General features: G+C 33.4%; 1 protein-coding gene across 2 annotated transcripts; it reads right to left on the minus strand.

Moving 5' to 3' along the window:
* Positions 1-3,963: 3,963 nt before the first annotated feature.
* Positions 3,964-6,257, minus strand: LOC142627521 (uncharacterized). 2 transcript variants are annotated; one of them, XM_075801397.1, is made up of 7 exons: positions 6,063-6,257; positions 5,836-5,953; positions 5,213-5,256; positions 5,001-5,111; positions 4,740-4,832; positions 4,588-4,644; positions 3,964-4,415 (listed from the first exon to the last, which is right to left on the minus strand). In XM_075801397.1, exons 1-7 carry the CDS (start codon positions 6,158-6,160, stop codon positions 4,283-4,285), a joined length of 654 nt encoding a protein of 217 aa, XP_075657512.1. In that variant the 5' UTR covers positions 6,161-6,257; the 3' UTR covers positions 3,964-4,282. The 2 variants fall into 2 exon arrangements, with proteins under 2 accessions (XP_075657512.1, XP_075657511.1); XM_075801396.1 differs by having other exon boundaries at positions 4,538-4,644.
* Between the last annotated feature and the right edge of the window lie 9,486 nt (positions 6,258-15,743).

Here is a 15,743-nt window from a genome sequence, read left to right on the forward strand (position 1 = left end):
GGCATGAGAGTGAGAGAGGAGCAAGCGTGAGAGGGTGTCTGTGTGAGGGTGGAGAGGCGTGAGAGTGAGAGAGGCACGAGGTGTGAGAGAGGCGTGAGAGTGAGAGTGAGAGGGTGAGTGACAGAGGTTCAGTGGAGAGGCGTTAGACTTGGTTAAATTTTGAAAAAGCCCTATTAGAAATCGAGTCTCAAAGACTCGGTTTCCAGGTGGCTTCCACGGATCACCTGGCTTCCACGTGGATGAACATGTCACATACAAATCGAGTATTTAAGGGTCGATATATAAATTGAGTCTCTAAGACTCGATTTCCAGGTAAACGCCACGTGGAAAAAGTGTCATCTCAGACTTTATTAAAACATGAAAACCGACCCTCAAAAACTCGATTTTTAGGCCCAAAATCGAGTCCTTTAGACTCGAGATGTTAGTATGAGATATAATTTGAAAATAATGCCTACTAATTATATTGTTTGGCAAATAGTGTTAATTTCCAATTTTGGCCAGCAGAGAAGTACCAAGAAGACAAGAACAAAAACAAAGAAGCACAGAAGACAAGAACCAAAATGAAGAACTACTAGAGAAGACAATAACAAAAACAATGAAGAAATAAAAATAACGAAGCAAGTCAAGCAAGAAACCAGAAAAGCAACGGCGACAGCGATGAAGGGCAAGGAAATCGGCTCAGACTTAATGTGAGTTTTCTTAATCGGCTCAGTCTTTGTGGGTTTGTTCCTGGGGTTATTTTTTATCTGGGTCTGGTGGGTGTTCTTTCTTTTCTCCTCCTTCCTCTTCTGCTGTGTGGGTTTGTTCTTGGGGTTTGATTTGGCGGTTGGTTTGGAGAATGAAGAACAAAGGAAGAACAGGTCAACAAGAAAGGAAATCGAGTGTGTAAAACACGAGTTCCACTACCAGCACATACATCTTGAGTCTCTTATACTCAAGTTGCTACAATGAACTTGAGTCTTGCGAACGCGAGATGTTAGTTTCCTAAATAGTTTAGAAACGTTGTCTACTAATGAAATAGTTTGGAGATTGGTGTTAGTTTGCAATTTTCCCCTACTCAGTGCACGCCCTTACCGGATACCCCATTTCACTTTCCACAATTTGGATATTTGATAACTTTGTTTATTAGCTAAGCAAGTGATCCTAATTCCTAAGTTCAAAATTTCTAAATTCATTACCTATAGTTAAAAATGCACTCTTGGGCTCTAATTATTAAGAGGAGTTGAGTCATCATGTAAAACAGAGTGATACAATTATACAATCATGGTTAAATGAATAAAATGAAACTCAGTATTAAAAATATCGAGTTCAATTTGAAAAAAAAAATTCTAAGAAACTCGATCTTACTAAAATCAAGTTTTTGCTAGATTAAAAAGGGGGGGGGGGGGGGGAGGAAAGGCCAAGGTGATAATCCAGCGTGGCAAAATCCTACCTCAAACTTGACCATCATAAAATCGAGGTACACCAAAACTCGATGTTAATATCATTGAGTTATAGGAAAAACCCGATTTTTACAAGATCAAGTTTTAAAACAGGGACATGGAGCTAAAAACTTTCAAAAGAGGGACGGACATATTGCTGGATTTTTTGCAATACGAGAGCAAAAGCCCATTTTCCCTAGAGAACTAACCCAACATAACATAGCAAAAAAAGAACCAACCCAACATAACCCATCAAAATGCAGGCAGTTTTGTATCTTGCATCACCCTTGCGTCCGTAACAACCACCAAATTTGTGGCAGGTGATGAAACCAAGTGTGAAGATTGTGAACCAGTTCGTATTTGGGAGAGGCATGTGGAACCAAGCGTGAAGATTTTGAGCCTAAAAATTCACAAAGTTGGTTTTTGCATTCAAAATCTATCTTTCTTTTGTCTAAGTATTGGGAGTCTCTCAAGTTTCAACTCCGGGCTCCCCATTAGCCAAATAGTGAATGAATGAGTTAGAGAAAGAGAGAGAGAGAACCGGGGACCCTTCAGCTGTTGATTACAGCTCCATAACTTCGTAAGCCCATCCAACATTACCTTCTGGCTTAAGCTTTGAATATTTTAAGTAGCTCGTAATCATGAATTAACAGCATTGTTTTACTGGTTTTCTGCATAATTCCCAAGTGTTTTTCCAGCAGAGGCTTTTGAGTTGTGAGACAGTTGGGAGAGAAGCCTGTGATGCTGAAATGTACCCTGAAGTGAAGATCAAACCAGAGGTGAAATACACAGCCAAGACTTCTTCAGAGACTGTTGAATGAGAGTATCTTGAGTACAATGAGCCAAAGACGTAAGATCTTATGATCAGATCTGCAGTTTAAGAAATTAAGAATTTTAATTTGCAATGACATATTTGAACAAGAAGGGGTTCATGATTTTTTTTTTTTTTTTGGTAAACTTCAATATGTAACTCAAAGGAACTAACAAGATGAGACATCTTCCTTACAAGCAGAAGCCAAACCGGCTGGAAGATTACCTGGTACAAAAGAAAGAAAACCTGAACAATCTAGTGCGTACTTTGCTGCCACATGGGCAGCAGCATTTCCACTTCTATTAATCCAAAGAAAAAGACAGGAGGGAAAAGACTTAGCCAATAGTCTGATGTTGAAGACCTTAGAAGAAATGGCCCACACCGGGTTGTCTGAATCAACCAAGATGGCATCAATGCTGATTTTTGAATCGCTTTCCACAGTAATATGCCTCCAATTTTCACCATGAGCTAGTTGCAATGCCCAGAGTATTGCTTCAGTTTCAGCAAGAAGGGGGGAACAAGTAGGTATGCTTTTTGCCCAGGCCTTAATCACAGCCCAATGATCGTTTCTAGCAATAGCTGCTAAGGCCGCCTTTGCTTGGGAAATTGCTGCATCTACATTAAGCTTGATGGTGCCCACAGGGGGAGGCATCCATTTGGCAAAGGTCTTATTTGGTGAGGGAACCACACAAGGAGATAGAACCTGAGAGCATTCCATGATTTTTGCATTGATCCTTAAACAGGCTGCATAAGGTCAACAGCACCTTTAAGATGAAGCACATCGTTCCGAGTATGCCAAAGTTCTTCCAATGTGAGTGCCATGTTGAGTGTAACTCGCCAAAGGTCCTGGGGTTGGCCTAGGGCTGAGAGGGGGGGGGGGGGGGGGGGGGGCGAGGGGGGATCTAGGATGACTTTTATAATATCACTGGGGCTAGATAACATGGTATCATCTGGTCTGAAACTCCAGCAAGCTGCAAACCAGAGGGCTTTTGCTGCTTGGCATCTAGAGAACAAATGAATGGCAGATTCTACCTCTTGGTTACAGAGGACACTAACGTGGGTCTGGAATGTCCATGCGACACATAAGGGGTTCATGATTGTTACAGGGTATTCCCAGCAGAGGCTTGTGATGATCTTTTCTGTGAACCTGAGTGATGAAAACTTCGATTTCCAACTACACATAAACAAAGGGAAGGTTGTGATGTGGATAGATCGATCAGGGTCATCTACTCATCTTCTATTTTCCTTTCTTGGTTTTGTTGTTGACGTTTTTCCAATGTTTATATTGTGAATAACTATAACTTGCAGTGTATTAAGCTTTGAAATAATGATGATGCACATCATGCACTTGACTAACAAGCTAATTATAAATCTCTCTTTCAGAGGATTGAGTCAAGCTAACATTTTGGTGTCTCAGTGGTAATGGGAAATCTAGTTATAGATTGTTATCATGCATTAAATAGTTTTAGCCTGCATGCCTGCCTATTTTGATTCGATACATGCATTTCAGTTTTAAGTTTTAGATAATAAAATGTGCTGTGAAGTTCTGGTCCTATGATGCAATTGCACTTGCGAAGGCACCATAACATGAAAATTAAGCTTCTATTATCCAGAATTAGATGCACGTTGAAATACAAAGTGAGATAGATTTGAAACTTTCCATTACCTTACATAGTAAAAATGTGAAGATTCAAACCAAAAAAGAGCAGGATTAAAGAAATTATGACATGATTTCTACTAATTCTTCCCAAGGGACATCCAATCCATTTGAATAATAAAAATGTGCTCCACAAGTACAACAAACAAAAATTGGAGCTGAATTCATAATACCCCCACTTATAGAATTTTGAATACTGAGATTCATATCATATACCGGAAGATATAAATATCACAAAGTTCAAGTATTTCTACAGAATTATAAGTTACATTGTGACAGAAATTATCCAAAAATGAGAGTGACTTAGTAGAACTCAGACACTTCAGTTCATTCAGCAGAGAGTACTTTAACAACTATATTTCCATAGACTGAATCTACAAATAATGTTACTGTTCACTGTCTTCGGTTATCCCCTCCAAAATCAGATACTGCAAAGCTATGGAGTACTTTGCAGTTCTGATCCTCACTGAGCTGCCACTGCCCGAATTGCTGATGCTTTTCAGAATAAATGATCCTGAGCCACCACCTGGAGCACAACATCCCAATAGAAACATGTGAGTAACAATGAAATTCAACAAACAACACAAAAGTGCATAATCAGAGAAAAATAGACAATCAGGAAATCGGCTTTCATGACATAAAGCCAACCTTTAATTGTAAAAATAGTTGGAACCCATCTCTTGTAAATGAAAAGTAACCTTGGGGAGTCTCTGTGGTGTGTATCTGACAAGAGAAGCTTGCAAGGCATCATCTTACTACCATAGAAGTTAAGAAACAAATATTGTTAGTACTTGTTCTAAAAGAAAATTAAGCTAAACACTCGAATGGTAATGGCCATCGGGTCACTCACTTAGCATGATTAACTGCATTGTGACATAAAGCTAAAGTCCGAACCATTGCCAAGTCTCTTCCACGAGGATTATTATATCTCTCTTGGCAGCTCCTTTAGAATTTGTTGACAGTGTCAGAAAATAGGAAAGATAGGAAAATTTTATTTAAATTTTGGACTATATTGTGCATACAGCAATCAAACAGTAAATAAAAATTACAAAGGCAAAAAAGTTTATGTATGATACATTTACGTGAAAACATGACATTAGAAACAAGCTACCTGTCCTCAAAGAAGTCTCCAAAATCATCGACAACAACTGCCGCAGGAAATGTATCATGAAGGTGGAACGCAGCAAAATAGTTCTTGATTCCTTCATCATCATCCACATATCTTTCAGAAAATCAAAATCTATATAGAATTAAAAATCAAAAAATTAAGATTATAATAATATTTATCACTATATTTTACACTCTTTAAAAATAGTTACTTACTTCATTTGTATAGACTGAAAGGTATCTGAGGATGGATTGATGCCCTGAAGTATTAATTGAAGAAAGCATGCAGGGTGTTGCATTAGAGAGAGAGAGAGAGAGAGAGAGAGAGCAGAAGATATCTTCTGGTAGAAAGGCTATTGAAATAATGACAAATTTATTTATTTTCCTTTTTTCTAAAAGCAAATAGTCATAAGTTCGAACTTCTAATCCTGTCCAAAATCTCTAAGTTAGAAAATAGAACATACAAACTAAAAAAATCCACATCTTAGGCCATACTCTTTGAGAGAGAGTTTAAATTTACTCGGCAAGGATAGGATAGTATTAGAATAACTCTGGTGCACAAAATTCCTACTTCTGCTTTGCAGGGTGTGGGAAGAGGTGATTACTTTTTGTTTTGAAGATGCTGATTCTTGGACTCGAGCTGAATAAATAATTAAACGCATCATTTCATTTCCCACATTTTGGATATTTGATAGCTTTGTTTATTAGCTAAGCAAGTGATCCTAATTCCTAAGTTCAAAATTTCTAAATTCATTACCTATAGTTAAAATTGCTATCTCTTGGTCTCTACTTATTAAGAGGAGTTGAGAAGACAATAATAATGAGTAAGTAGTAAGTACCTGAGAGAGAAAAGGAGGGTTGCTTTCTAACTTACGGCGGTTGCATATGAACACAACATTCCTATTTCCATCTATTGCGGAGTTGAATGCAAACTGGAATAGTAAGGAACTCTTGCCACTGCAAAATTTAAATTTTACGCATTTTAACAAATACAAAATTCAAACACAAAAAAAAAAAAAAAATAAAAAAAAAAATAAAAAAAAATAAAAAATCATAGATAAATTACCAGGAAGGAGGTCCGGAGAGAAGCATAATTGGGTCTGGATCTGGGTCGGACTGGTTGGGCTGCTCCATTTGACTCGCCAAGAAGAATCTCTCTACCATTTTGCACAGAATTTAGCTCAAACTCTCTCAGCTCTTTCAGGTGTTTGTGTAGAATAGATAGTACCAAATCTTCTTCTTCTTTTTTTTTTTTTTTTCTAGGTCTAGGCAAACAGAAGCATAATTGGGTTGGCCCGAAAACCAATATGACAGTATAATTGGCCCAAATATTTAAAGCTCGCGGTCTGAACAGATCAGGATTTTTAACTCCGTGTGAGCCCACCTTGTCTTGTAAGGAGCGTAACAAATAATGAGCCGCTGAGCCCACAATGTAAGGACTGATTTTTTTTTTTTATTTAAATTATTCAATAGTTGGGGAGTGGAAATTTGAATCCTAAATATCTCTGTTACAAACATTATAAATCTCCTACCACATTAGTGATGTACAAGAGAAAACATAATGAATATTATAAAAATCCAACCAATTCTTGTGAGATAATTAAGTGAATTATGGAAGATGGTGAGAGAGGGAGAGAAGGGATGCTTGGAAAGTGTTGTTGAATGATTATCTTTTTAACCAGCTGAATCAAAGAGAATGTATGTTGTCATTTCTAATTAAAATGAATTTCAGAGTTTTTTGTGAGGAATGTTTATGTTTCTTTTTACTCTAAGAGAGTTACACAGTATTTTCTCCTTCTCTTTCCCTCTACCTTGTGCCCTAATATTATGTTGAGTCTCATATTTTGTGATCTTCAAAGGCACCCCAAAGGTAACTTGTAAGGATGGGTTAACTTGTAGGACTAGATTTCATAACAACCCATGCGTTGGGTTGGGTAGGACATTTCTAATTAATTTTGAGGTTTGTGTGTGTGTGTGTGTGTGCGCGTGTGCGCACAAGTGACAGCTTAATTGGATTTTCAACTATGATCATGCTGGTATTTTTTAGGATTTTTTATTTGATGAAAATAACTCATGCCCAACGGGATGTAAGGATATTCATGTGTATGTTTTGGCTACTGTGTAGTTGGTTATTCATAGGCTTATGGGTTTCAAAATTCTCCAAGCCCCTTTGCAATATTTTCAATAAATATAAGATAAATGTGAAAATTTTATTTTATTCAACATGTGAGATTTTCTATGTGACTTGGTTTATTTATGGACTATGTACCTCTCATGAGCTCTCGAAGTCTTGCAAAACCACTGCATACCCTTGGTGCAATGGTCATTCTACAAGTATAAGTGCTTGTGGGGTGTGAGGGGTAAGGGCCGAGTTCAAGTCTCTAGAAAGGAGTTTCACACACATATACACTTAGATTAGACTGGAGTAGAAATTCTATCTTATATATATTAAAAAAAAAAAAAAAATCTTGCAAGCATTCAAAGCTTATGTGCAAAACTACTCGTAGTGCCCAAACTACCTTTTAATATGATAAATAGGAATGGCAACGGGTCGGGTTTTTGCATACCCGGACCCGACCCGCGGGCTAAAAGCCGAAACCCGAACCCGGCCCGAATAATAATCGGGTTTTTTTCTCGGGGCCCAGACCCGCCCCGCCGGGCCCCGTTTAACTTATTGGGCCCAAATTTGGCCCAACCAAAAAAAAAAATTTTTGAAGCCCATTAAAAAGGTCGGCACACTATTTCTAAAAATGAAAAATTCGTTAATAAAAAGGTCGGCACACTATTTCTTTCCTTCTTTATTTCTTTCTTCACTGACCGCCAAAGACTGTTATCAAAACAAATTTCCTCTCTCACAATTACTAGCAAATCATGTGACGGTAATGCTCTCACAAGTACTTAGGCTTTAAATAAATGGAAACTACTAAATCAATAATAGATTCACTGCAAAACAGCAAATACTTCACTCAAAAAAAAATCTTATAGCACTGCAAAATAAGGATTTGGCTCTGTCTCGGAAAGCTGGACAAGGATTTGGCTCATTATGGCCTAAGAAGCATTTAAACAAACACTTTACATGCAATAAAAAACATATCATGAGCCATGCTTTATATAATGACCCACCAGCCACAACTTACACGACAACATTACAGATCCAAACACCGAATTGGGTAACAATTGCAAATCCAAATCACATTACAATCAAACCCCCAAACAGTAGATTTATCCCAAAAATATGAGATTCAAATCATCGATAATTACAGTATAAGAAATTTCCACAAAAGATGATTTAAAAAAAAAAATTGCTAAGAGGTATGGACCATACAGAGAAGAGTCCGGAGGCGCTTTCGTTTTCGTTTGGGCTAGATCGGTTTTTGTTTTAAATGAATACTGAAACACATCAGAGAACGAACTGAACCGACCACTGCAAGGTGGCCGCACAGTGAACTTCCACCATGCTGACGGAGATGAGAGAGGCTGAGGCGAGGCCGCAAGGCGAGAGCTGCGGGCTGAGGCGAGGTCGCGAGGCGAGAGGGCTGCAGGCTGAAGCGAGAGGGCAGGGCTGTGGCGCTGTGCTGAGGCGAGAGGCGAGAGGGCTGAGTGTGAGAGAGGCGGCTGTGTGAGTAGAGAGTCGACTGTGTGAGTAGAGAGTAGAGACTTAGGGTTACAAAATTAGAAAAAATATTTATATATAAGGGGTATTTTAGTAATTTAATATACCGGGTATTTAACCGGGTCGAGTTTCGGATCGGGTCTGGATTTTTTTGATAAAACCCGAACCCGATCTGGACCCGCTTCGGATTTTTTTTTTAAACCCATATCCGACCCTATTCTTTATCGGACCGGGTAAAACCCGGCCCATTAGGGTCGGGTTAGACCAGGTATCCGCGGGTCAGATTTAAATTGCCATCCCTAATGATAAATGTGAAAAGTTTATTTTATCAAACTTAGGACCATCTATTCTAATACCATGTTAAATTATTAATTGTTTCAAAAGTTTAAACTACGAAAATATGACAAATTTAATTATTTAATCATATATATATATACTTCTTACAATTTTTTATTTTAAAAAGTAATTATTTTTATATGTCCATAAATATGGAAAAATGCCATCAAGAAGTACTAAACCGTATGCCCGACAAATAACAGTGAGCCGCGTAAACAGTTTAGCATTTTGAGCATAGAGATCTCTCCCTTTGATTAAAAAGTGAAATAAAAAGTTCGGGTTTTCGCCGCACTACTTATTCTGTCTTTACTAGTTCGTAGGATTTGAAATCTTATTCTCCCTCCCCGCAAGCAAAAAGCCAAAAATGTAATACCATTCGATGCTTCAGACTTTAATAATGGACAAACAGAGATTAATACTTTAAGACTGTTTGAAAAGTAGGAGTCTCCTCATAATCATAGTCGAGAATAAAGCAATAATAGGATATAAATTAAAACGATGTAAATCAAATTGATATTCTTGTAGTGCTTTTACTAAACTATGTGCCTAAACAGCGGGTAAAGTGATATGTTTCAAAATCTAGATTCCTAATCGGGTTGATCATGAAGGAACACTAGTGCTAGAAGAAGATCACCTTATTCATTTAACTTACTCAATCAACAATATAGTGTTCCTCTCAAAAGAAGAAGCCTTGGTCATTATGCTAGCATGAGAAGTATTCAAAGTCATTATGTTTTCCTACAATTTTTTTAGAATTATAGATAAAATTTTGTTATTATTAATATATAATAAAAGTGATACCATAAATGAATCTACATGAAAGTGAGGATGTTTTAGTGAAAACATAAAATCTGAATAAATTTGTGAAAATTATTGAGAGACAAAAAGTTTGCTTGACATTGCTACAACGATAGCTATTGGATCTTGTTAAGGAGTGTCCTAAATGCACGAGTTAAAGATTAATAATTGTTCAATTATGAGTTGTAATATACATTGTTCAAAAAAGAAATACACTTGTTAATGGTTCGGTGGCTTACACCACAAATTCATTATGTTGTGTGTACTTTTATATTTGTGTGTGTGCGCGAATTTATTTTATAAAAAATGTATAAAAATATTATTTAATGTAGCATTAAATATACTTTAACCATTGCCATTAAGAAGCCCTTTTGTTTTATTTAATTGATTAGAACTTAAGTAAATCTATATATATAATAATAGAAAAAGTTGAGAGAAAATCCAACTAGATTTCAAATTGAAATTAAATTAGAGTTTAATTTTATTTCATGTGTCCCATCTAATCTAAGTTTTTAAATTTTTGTGCCAAATGAGTTAATTCAATATAAAAATAGGATTTCAATTAGAATTTAATTTTGTGACATGTGTCTCATCTAATCTAAGTTTTTTAATTTTTGTGTCAAATGAGTTTATTTAGTGTAAAAAACAAGAAGTCCAATATAAGTAAACCATAAAAAATATAATTATTTAATGATTTTATATTTATGAGCCTTTTTTTTATAACTAAAAACAATTCAATTTTATAAGTTATATATATATATATATATATATATTAATTAATAGCCAAAACTAAGAGAAAATTCAATTAAATTCTAAACTTGAGTATAATTTTGTGCCACATGTCTCATTTAATTTTTAAATTTGTGTTTCAAGTGAACTATTAGGTGCAAAAATTAAAGAATTTAAATTCAATTAGATTCTACATTAAATTTTAATTGGAGTTCAATTTCGCGCACGTGTTCCATCTAATTTTTAAATTTTTGTGGCAAGTAAATTATTAAATGCAAAAACGAAAAAGTCTAGATTTAATTAGATTCTAAATTATATATAGGTAATTGTGATTGTTTTTAAATATATCCGTGCATATGCACGGGTTTACACACTAGTCTATATATATATATAATAGGTGAAGCAGAGAGAAACTCCAATTGCAATTCTAAATTAGAATTCTAATCTATATTGTGCCACGTGTCAATGTAAATATGAAATTGGAATCTAATTTTCCTCCATCTGTTGTAATTTTGATGTGCTTCTTTTTTTCTTATTTTTTTCCACACCCGTGTTTTTTCAGGTTCACCTCCCTTTTTCACACTTACGTATTTTCAAGTTCACCTCCCTTTTCCACACCGATTCAGGCACCTTAATATACAGCTCACCTCTTCTTCAATCAATGTTATGGAATTTCAAAAGAATCTCTCGGTATTAATGATGCATGTATTTGGGTATTTCTGTATCTTATATAAGAAGAGGTTCTCCAGATATTCCGATTGTCCTTATCTTTACAATTTTCATAGTCCTGGTTTATACTTTGCAAAACGAATTCCAACAATTCTTAAGGTTTGATTACTGCTTTCTTTCATTTGCCTATACTGTCGTTCCTTTTTGTGTAAATTTTTTATTGTTTAATTATATAATTTTGTGGTTTTCCTATGATTGATGTTGCATATTTATTTTCTTTCATCTGCCTATACTTTCTTTCTTTTTTGTCAATAATTTTTATTGTTTAATTATAAAATTGTTTTGTTTTCCTATCATTGATGTTGCATGTTTCTTTTCTTTTTCATAACACGTTATCAGCACGAGTCTCTATCCAATTTTGAAAGGAAGTTGTAATCTCATTATTCTTCAAACATCAAAGATTATTTGTGTAGTTTTCTCAACTCACTGTAAGTTTTCTTTTAAGGAATTAGTAGTTTGTCTTTACATTTTATGCTCATAATTTTAGTGACTTTTAATTGATTAAATTTTTTTTTTATGAGATTCACGTTATTCTATTATTATATATTGTTATGAGATGCACGTTATGAGATTCACATTTAATGGATTAAAATATTTTGCCAAAAATGGTTTGTGATAAAGCAACTTAATCATAGCTATATGTACTGTGTATGAATCAACCTTGAATATATATGTCTATGTAGCATTCTTTCATTAGAATTTTGTATGATAAAAATATTTGTTAAAAAATTACATAATGCTAAGTTTTATTAAACGTGAATAAACTAAGTCTTTTAAACATGACTAAACTCATTATTAATAAATAAATAAATAAACAAAACCAATAATATCACTTAAATAATAAAATGCAATATATTTATTTCAATTGTTTTATTAAATTATATCCATTCTTATACGGTAGCATGAGTTACATACTAATTTTATTAAATGATGTACATTGAACTTCGCAATTAAATTCAACCATATGGTTATATTGACTAATGCAATACAATGCAGCAATGCAATGCAGCAATACTATCTTAAAGCATCACATTCAAAGAAATGCATCTAAATTGTGTTCTATTTAATTAATATACAACTTTTTAAAATTTAATTATTCTAAATACAATTTCTATATTTTTATCTATTTTAATTTTTAAACAAAAAAAAGTTTTTTTTTGGAGAAACAAACAAAATAAAGTTAATAAACTAACTGTACCGTTCACATGGGCGATATACTCAATACGCAAGGATTAGAGGCTAAAGTAGATTATTATAGTAATTAAACTAATTCTCCACAAAAAGAAAAAAGAGATTTAAGTAATTAAATCTGGAATAAACTAACTTAATTATTTTAAGCCTTTATACTTATTTATGGCTCGTTTGGATAGAGGGGAGAATGAGAGAAAGTGGAGGAGAGTAGAATAGAGTTGACTTAAAATAAACTAATTTTAGACTAAATCTACTATACTCTAGTCTACTCTTCATCCCTCTCTCTCAATCCAAAGTCCAAACGGACCATTAAAGTCACAACCAATAAAGCTAGCAGTATAGAAGGAGGTAAACGCATATAGGATACTAAGAGAGGATTGACTAGACCGTTGTGCGTGTTTTGAGCCGTCTTATTGTGTGTCTTTAGTCTATACCCACCAACCAGCACACGAAGGCTTCGTTGCCTAATCCCATGACCCATGTCCTTTTGCTATCATAAAAGTTCACACACAAAATAATATTTTCATAATAATTTCATAATAAACACAAAGTCAAGTTGTTATTGATTGTGTTTTTTATTCACATTACTTTTTTTATCTATAGTTAGTAAATTGCCACTTTATCATAAAATTACGGTAACAAAGTTATAACTTTAGTTTTATTCCAATCGTACTTTTACAATTTGTCAAAGTTGTAACTTTAGTTTTATTCCAATCGTACTATCATAATTTGTCAAAGTAAAGGGTAGACAATCATTTTCATATTCACATGTATTCAGTGGCGGAGTTAGAATTTTAGTTTAGAAGGGACAAAATTAAAAGACGATATTAAAAGTGAAATTTATCTAAAAAATATTAATCAACAATAACAACAAAATAAATAAACGATTGTAAGCAAATATGAATATATTTCATATTATTAAAATAAATAAACAAAAAACAACCCATTCATAGCTACTAAAAAATTTACAAACTGATGGAGTAAAAATATGATTAGTGTTACTTAAAAAATATAATGAATAAATGTTTGAAATTATTTTTTGTGATTGATAACATGTCAATTTGTAAGACATAAGTAGTAAAATTTGTAATATCTCTAGCATCATTCAAAGATAAAATGCTATGAAAAGTATTATAAATAGTAAAAATTGTGTAAATAATGATATAAAAAAAATAGTGAAATAAGTGGTTTGGTCACTTTCAAGTTTCAACAAGTAGAAGTTTTTTTTTTTTCCTCCATGTGACTACTAATACAAAAAAAAAAAAAAAAGGAGTCAGGGGGCAGGTGCCCCCCTCGCCCCCTCTGGCTCCGCCAGTGCATGTACTAGTATTCGAGTTGAGACAAATTTTTTCTTATTTTATAATTTCATGGTTGGCATGTGTGATTTTTAAACTACAAATGACTATGTTGCCATGAAAATTATGTTGTACTTTTTTTTTGGTTAAAGAATACAGTTTTGCTTCAAAATTCAAATATATTTGAAATTATTATTTTTTTCAATCCACCATATGATAATTAAAGAGATCAATTATATATAATTTTAGTCACATAATTTTGTCCCGTTAAATAATATATATGAATAATTTTATAAATCAGTCACACATGTCTATTTAAGAACGACCTATCTAGTTTTATATTGAAAGTTTTTTTATTGAAAATATGTTAGTACATTCTCAAAAAAAAAAAAATGTTAGTAAAAAGTAAGATTTCAATAAAATAAATAAGTGACTCGTGTGAGACTCACAAAAAGTACAAAAAAAAATAAATAATAAGTTAGTTAGCTTATAAATGGCAATGCTTCCCAAACGTATTTTCCCTTAGATAACATAGATAGAAGATATAAAGAATGGAGAATGAGAAAACGGAAAAATAAGACTTAACTGTATAATACTAGAACGTACAAATTAAAGGCCCAAACGTAAACGCAATTATGTTAATAAGAAAAACCCCAACTTTGATCTTTGCCAAATTTGGTCATTTCAACTTTTAAGTTAACGACGGCGAGCATCAAGGCTTTGTTCCTAGTTCTTACTTCCTACACAAAGCTGCCGACTGTTTTTTGAACTTCGTTTCCACGCAAACTCAAAGCAGAGACTTTTAGCGGCTGGTGATCTACCTCTAGGTGAATCCATATAAATCCCATTAGTTACTAAGTCCCAATGTTTTTTATTTTTTATTTAAGTCTTTACTAGTACTATTAAATAAAGAACAACACCTTTCCGCCAAAAATAAAAATAAAATAAAGAACAATGCTCGTTTGCATCATTTTCATAACAACTTTTACATTGCATTTGATGTATTTGGGGGTCTAAAAATTGATTATCTTATTTTAGATATAAAATTACTTATAATTAATATAAATCATGTAGACTTAAAAAAAAAAAAAATCTATAAGCATAAAAAAAATTGACAAAACTTCTCACACCTGTTAATGTGGCAAATTGATAGCGATAAGTAAAACACTAATGTTAGTGGTAGACCAAGATGAGAACTAGTAAAAATTTGTCAACTCAATTATTGTCAAAAATGTTGTGAATTTTTTTGTGTATTGTCTTTTTTTTTTTTTGAGAAGTGCTACATTCATAATATTTTTCACAACACATCCTAGATGTTAAGTTGTTATTGGTTCCAATTTGAACCCACCACTAATATTTGAGGGCATTTTTTTAGTTAGGCCTTAGGCAACTATGTCGCAAGTTGTTGTAGTTTGTTTAAAAGGTGATGAGTTCAGGTTAGAATAATAATAGCTTGCTATCTAAGATTTGTTATAAAATTATTGTGAAAAATGTTATAGAAATTAACTTTTTTTTCAAAAAAAATTCCATAAAAAATTTTTAAAAATATTTTCTAAACTAATATTTTTAGGACATCTGTCAAATTTTCCCTAAATAAAATTCTTCTAATTATGTCTATAGGACAGATCCTCTTCCCGAAACGGAAGCAACTTTTCCTCACTCCCAGAGACATTTCTTTCCCATAAAAGTCTTTAAAAATATTTGTTGATAAGTGCTACATCCACAATATTTTTGAAATATTTTTCGCAACAAATAATAAGAAATAACTTATTATTGGTTCTAATTTAAATTCATTACCAAAATTATTTGTTTACCCACCAATAACAACATGTAACAACATGCCATTTAAAATTTATTATAAAAATATTATAAACATTGTATTTCTCATATTTCATAATCCAGTATTAGCATCCGTTAACTTTTCCCTAAATAAAATCCTTCTAATTTTGTCTACCGAACAATTCCTCTTCTAGAAATTGAAGCAACTTTTCGCTACTTCCAGAGACATTTCTTTACTATAAAATGTTTTTAAAAATATTTTATAAAAAGTGATACA

This window comes from Castanea sativa, chromosome 3 (assembly GCF_040712315.1).
Source record: "Castanea sativa cultivar Marrone di Chiusa Pesio chromosome 3, ASM4071231v1".
NCBI classification, from domain to species: Eukaryota; Viridiplantae; Streptophyta; class Magnoliopsida; order Fagales; family Fagaceae; genus Castanea; species Castanea sativa.

Bases quoted from the DNA above. Each gene is read 5' to 3' on its own strand.
- LOC142627521 (XM_075801396.1), bottom strand. From the start codon at position 6,160: ATGGTAGAGAGATTCTTCTTGGCGAGTCAAATGGAGCAGCCCAACCAG. The intron at 5,112-5,212 runs GTAAGTAACTAT...ATTTTCTGAAAG, and splicing joins TTTCAGTCTATACAAATGAA to ATATGTGGATGATGATGAAG. The intron at 4,416-4,537 runs GTTGGCTTTATG...GTTGTGCTCCAG, and splicing joins AACTATTTTTACAATTAAAG to GTGGTGGCTCAGGATCATTT.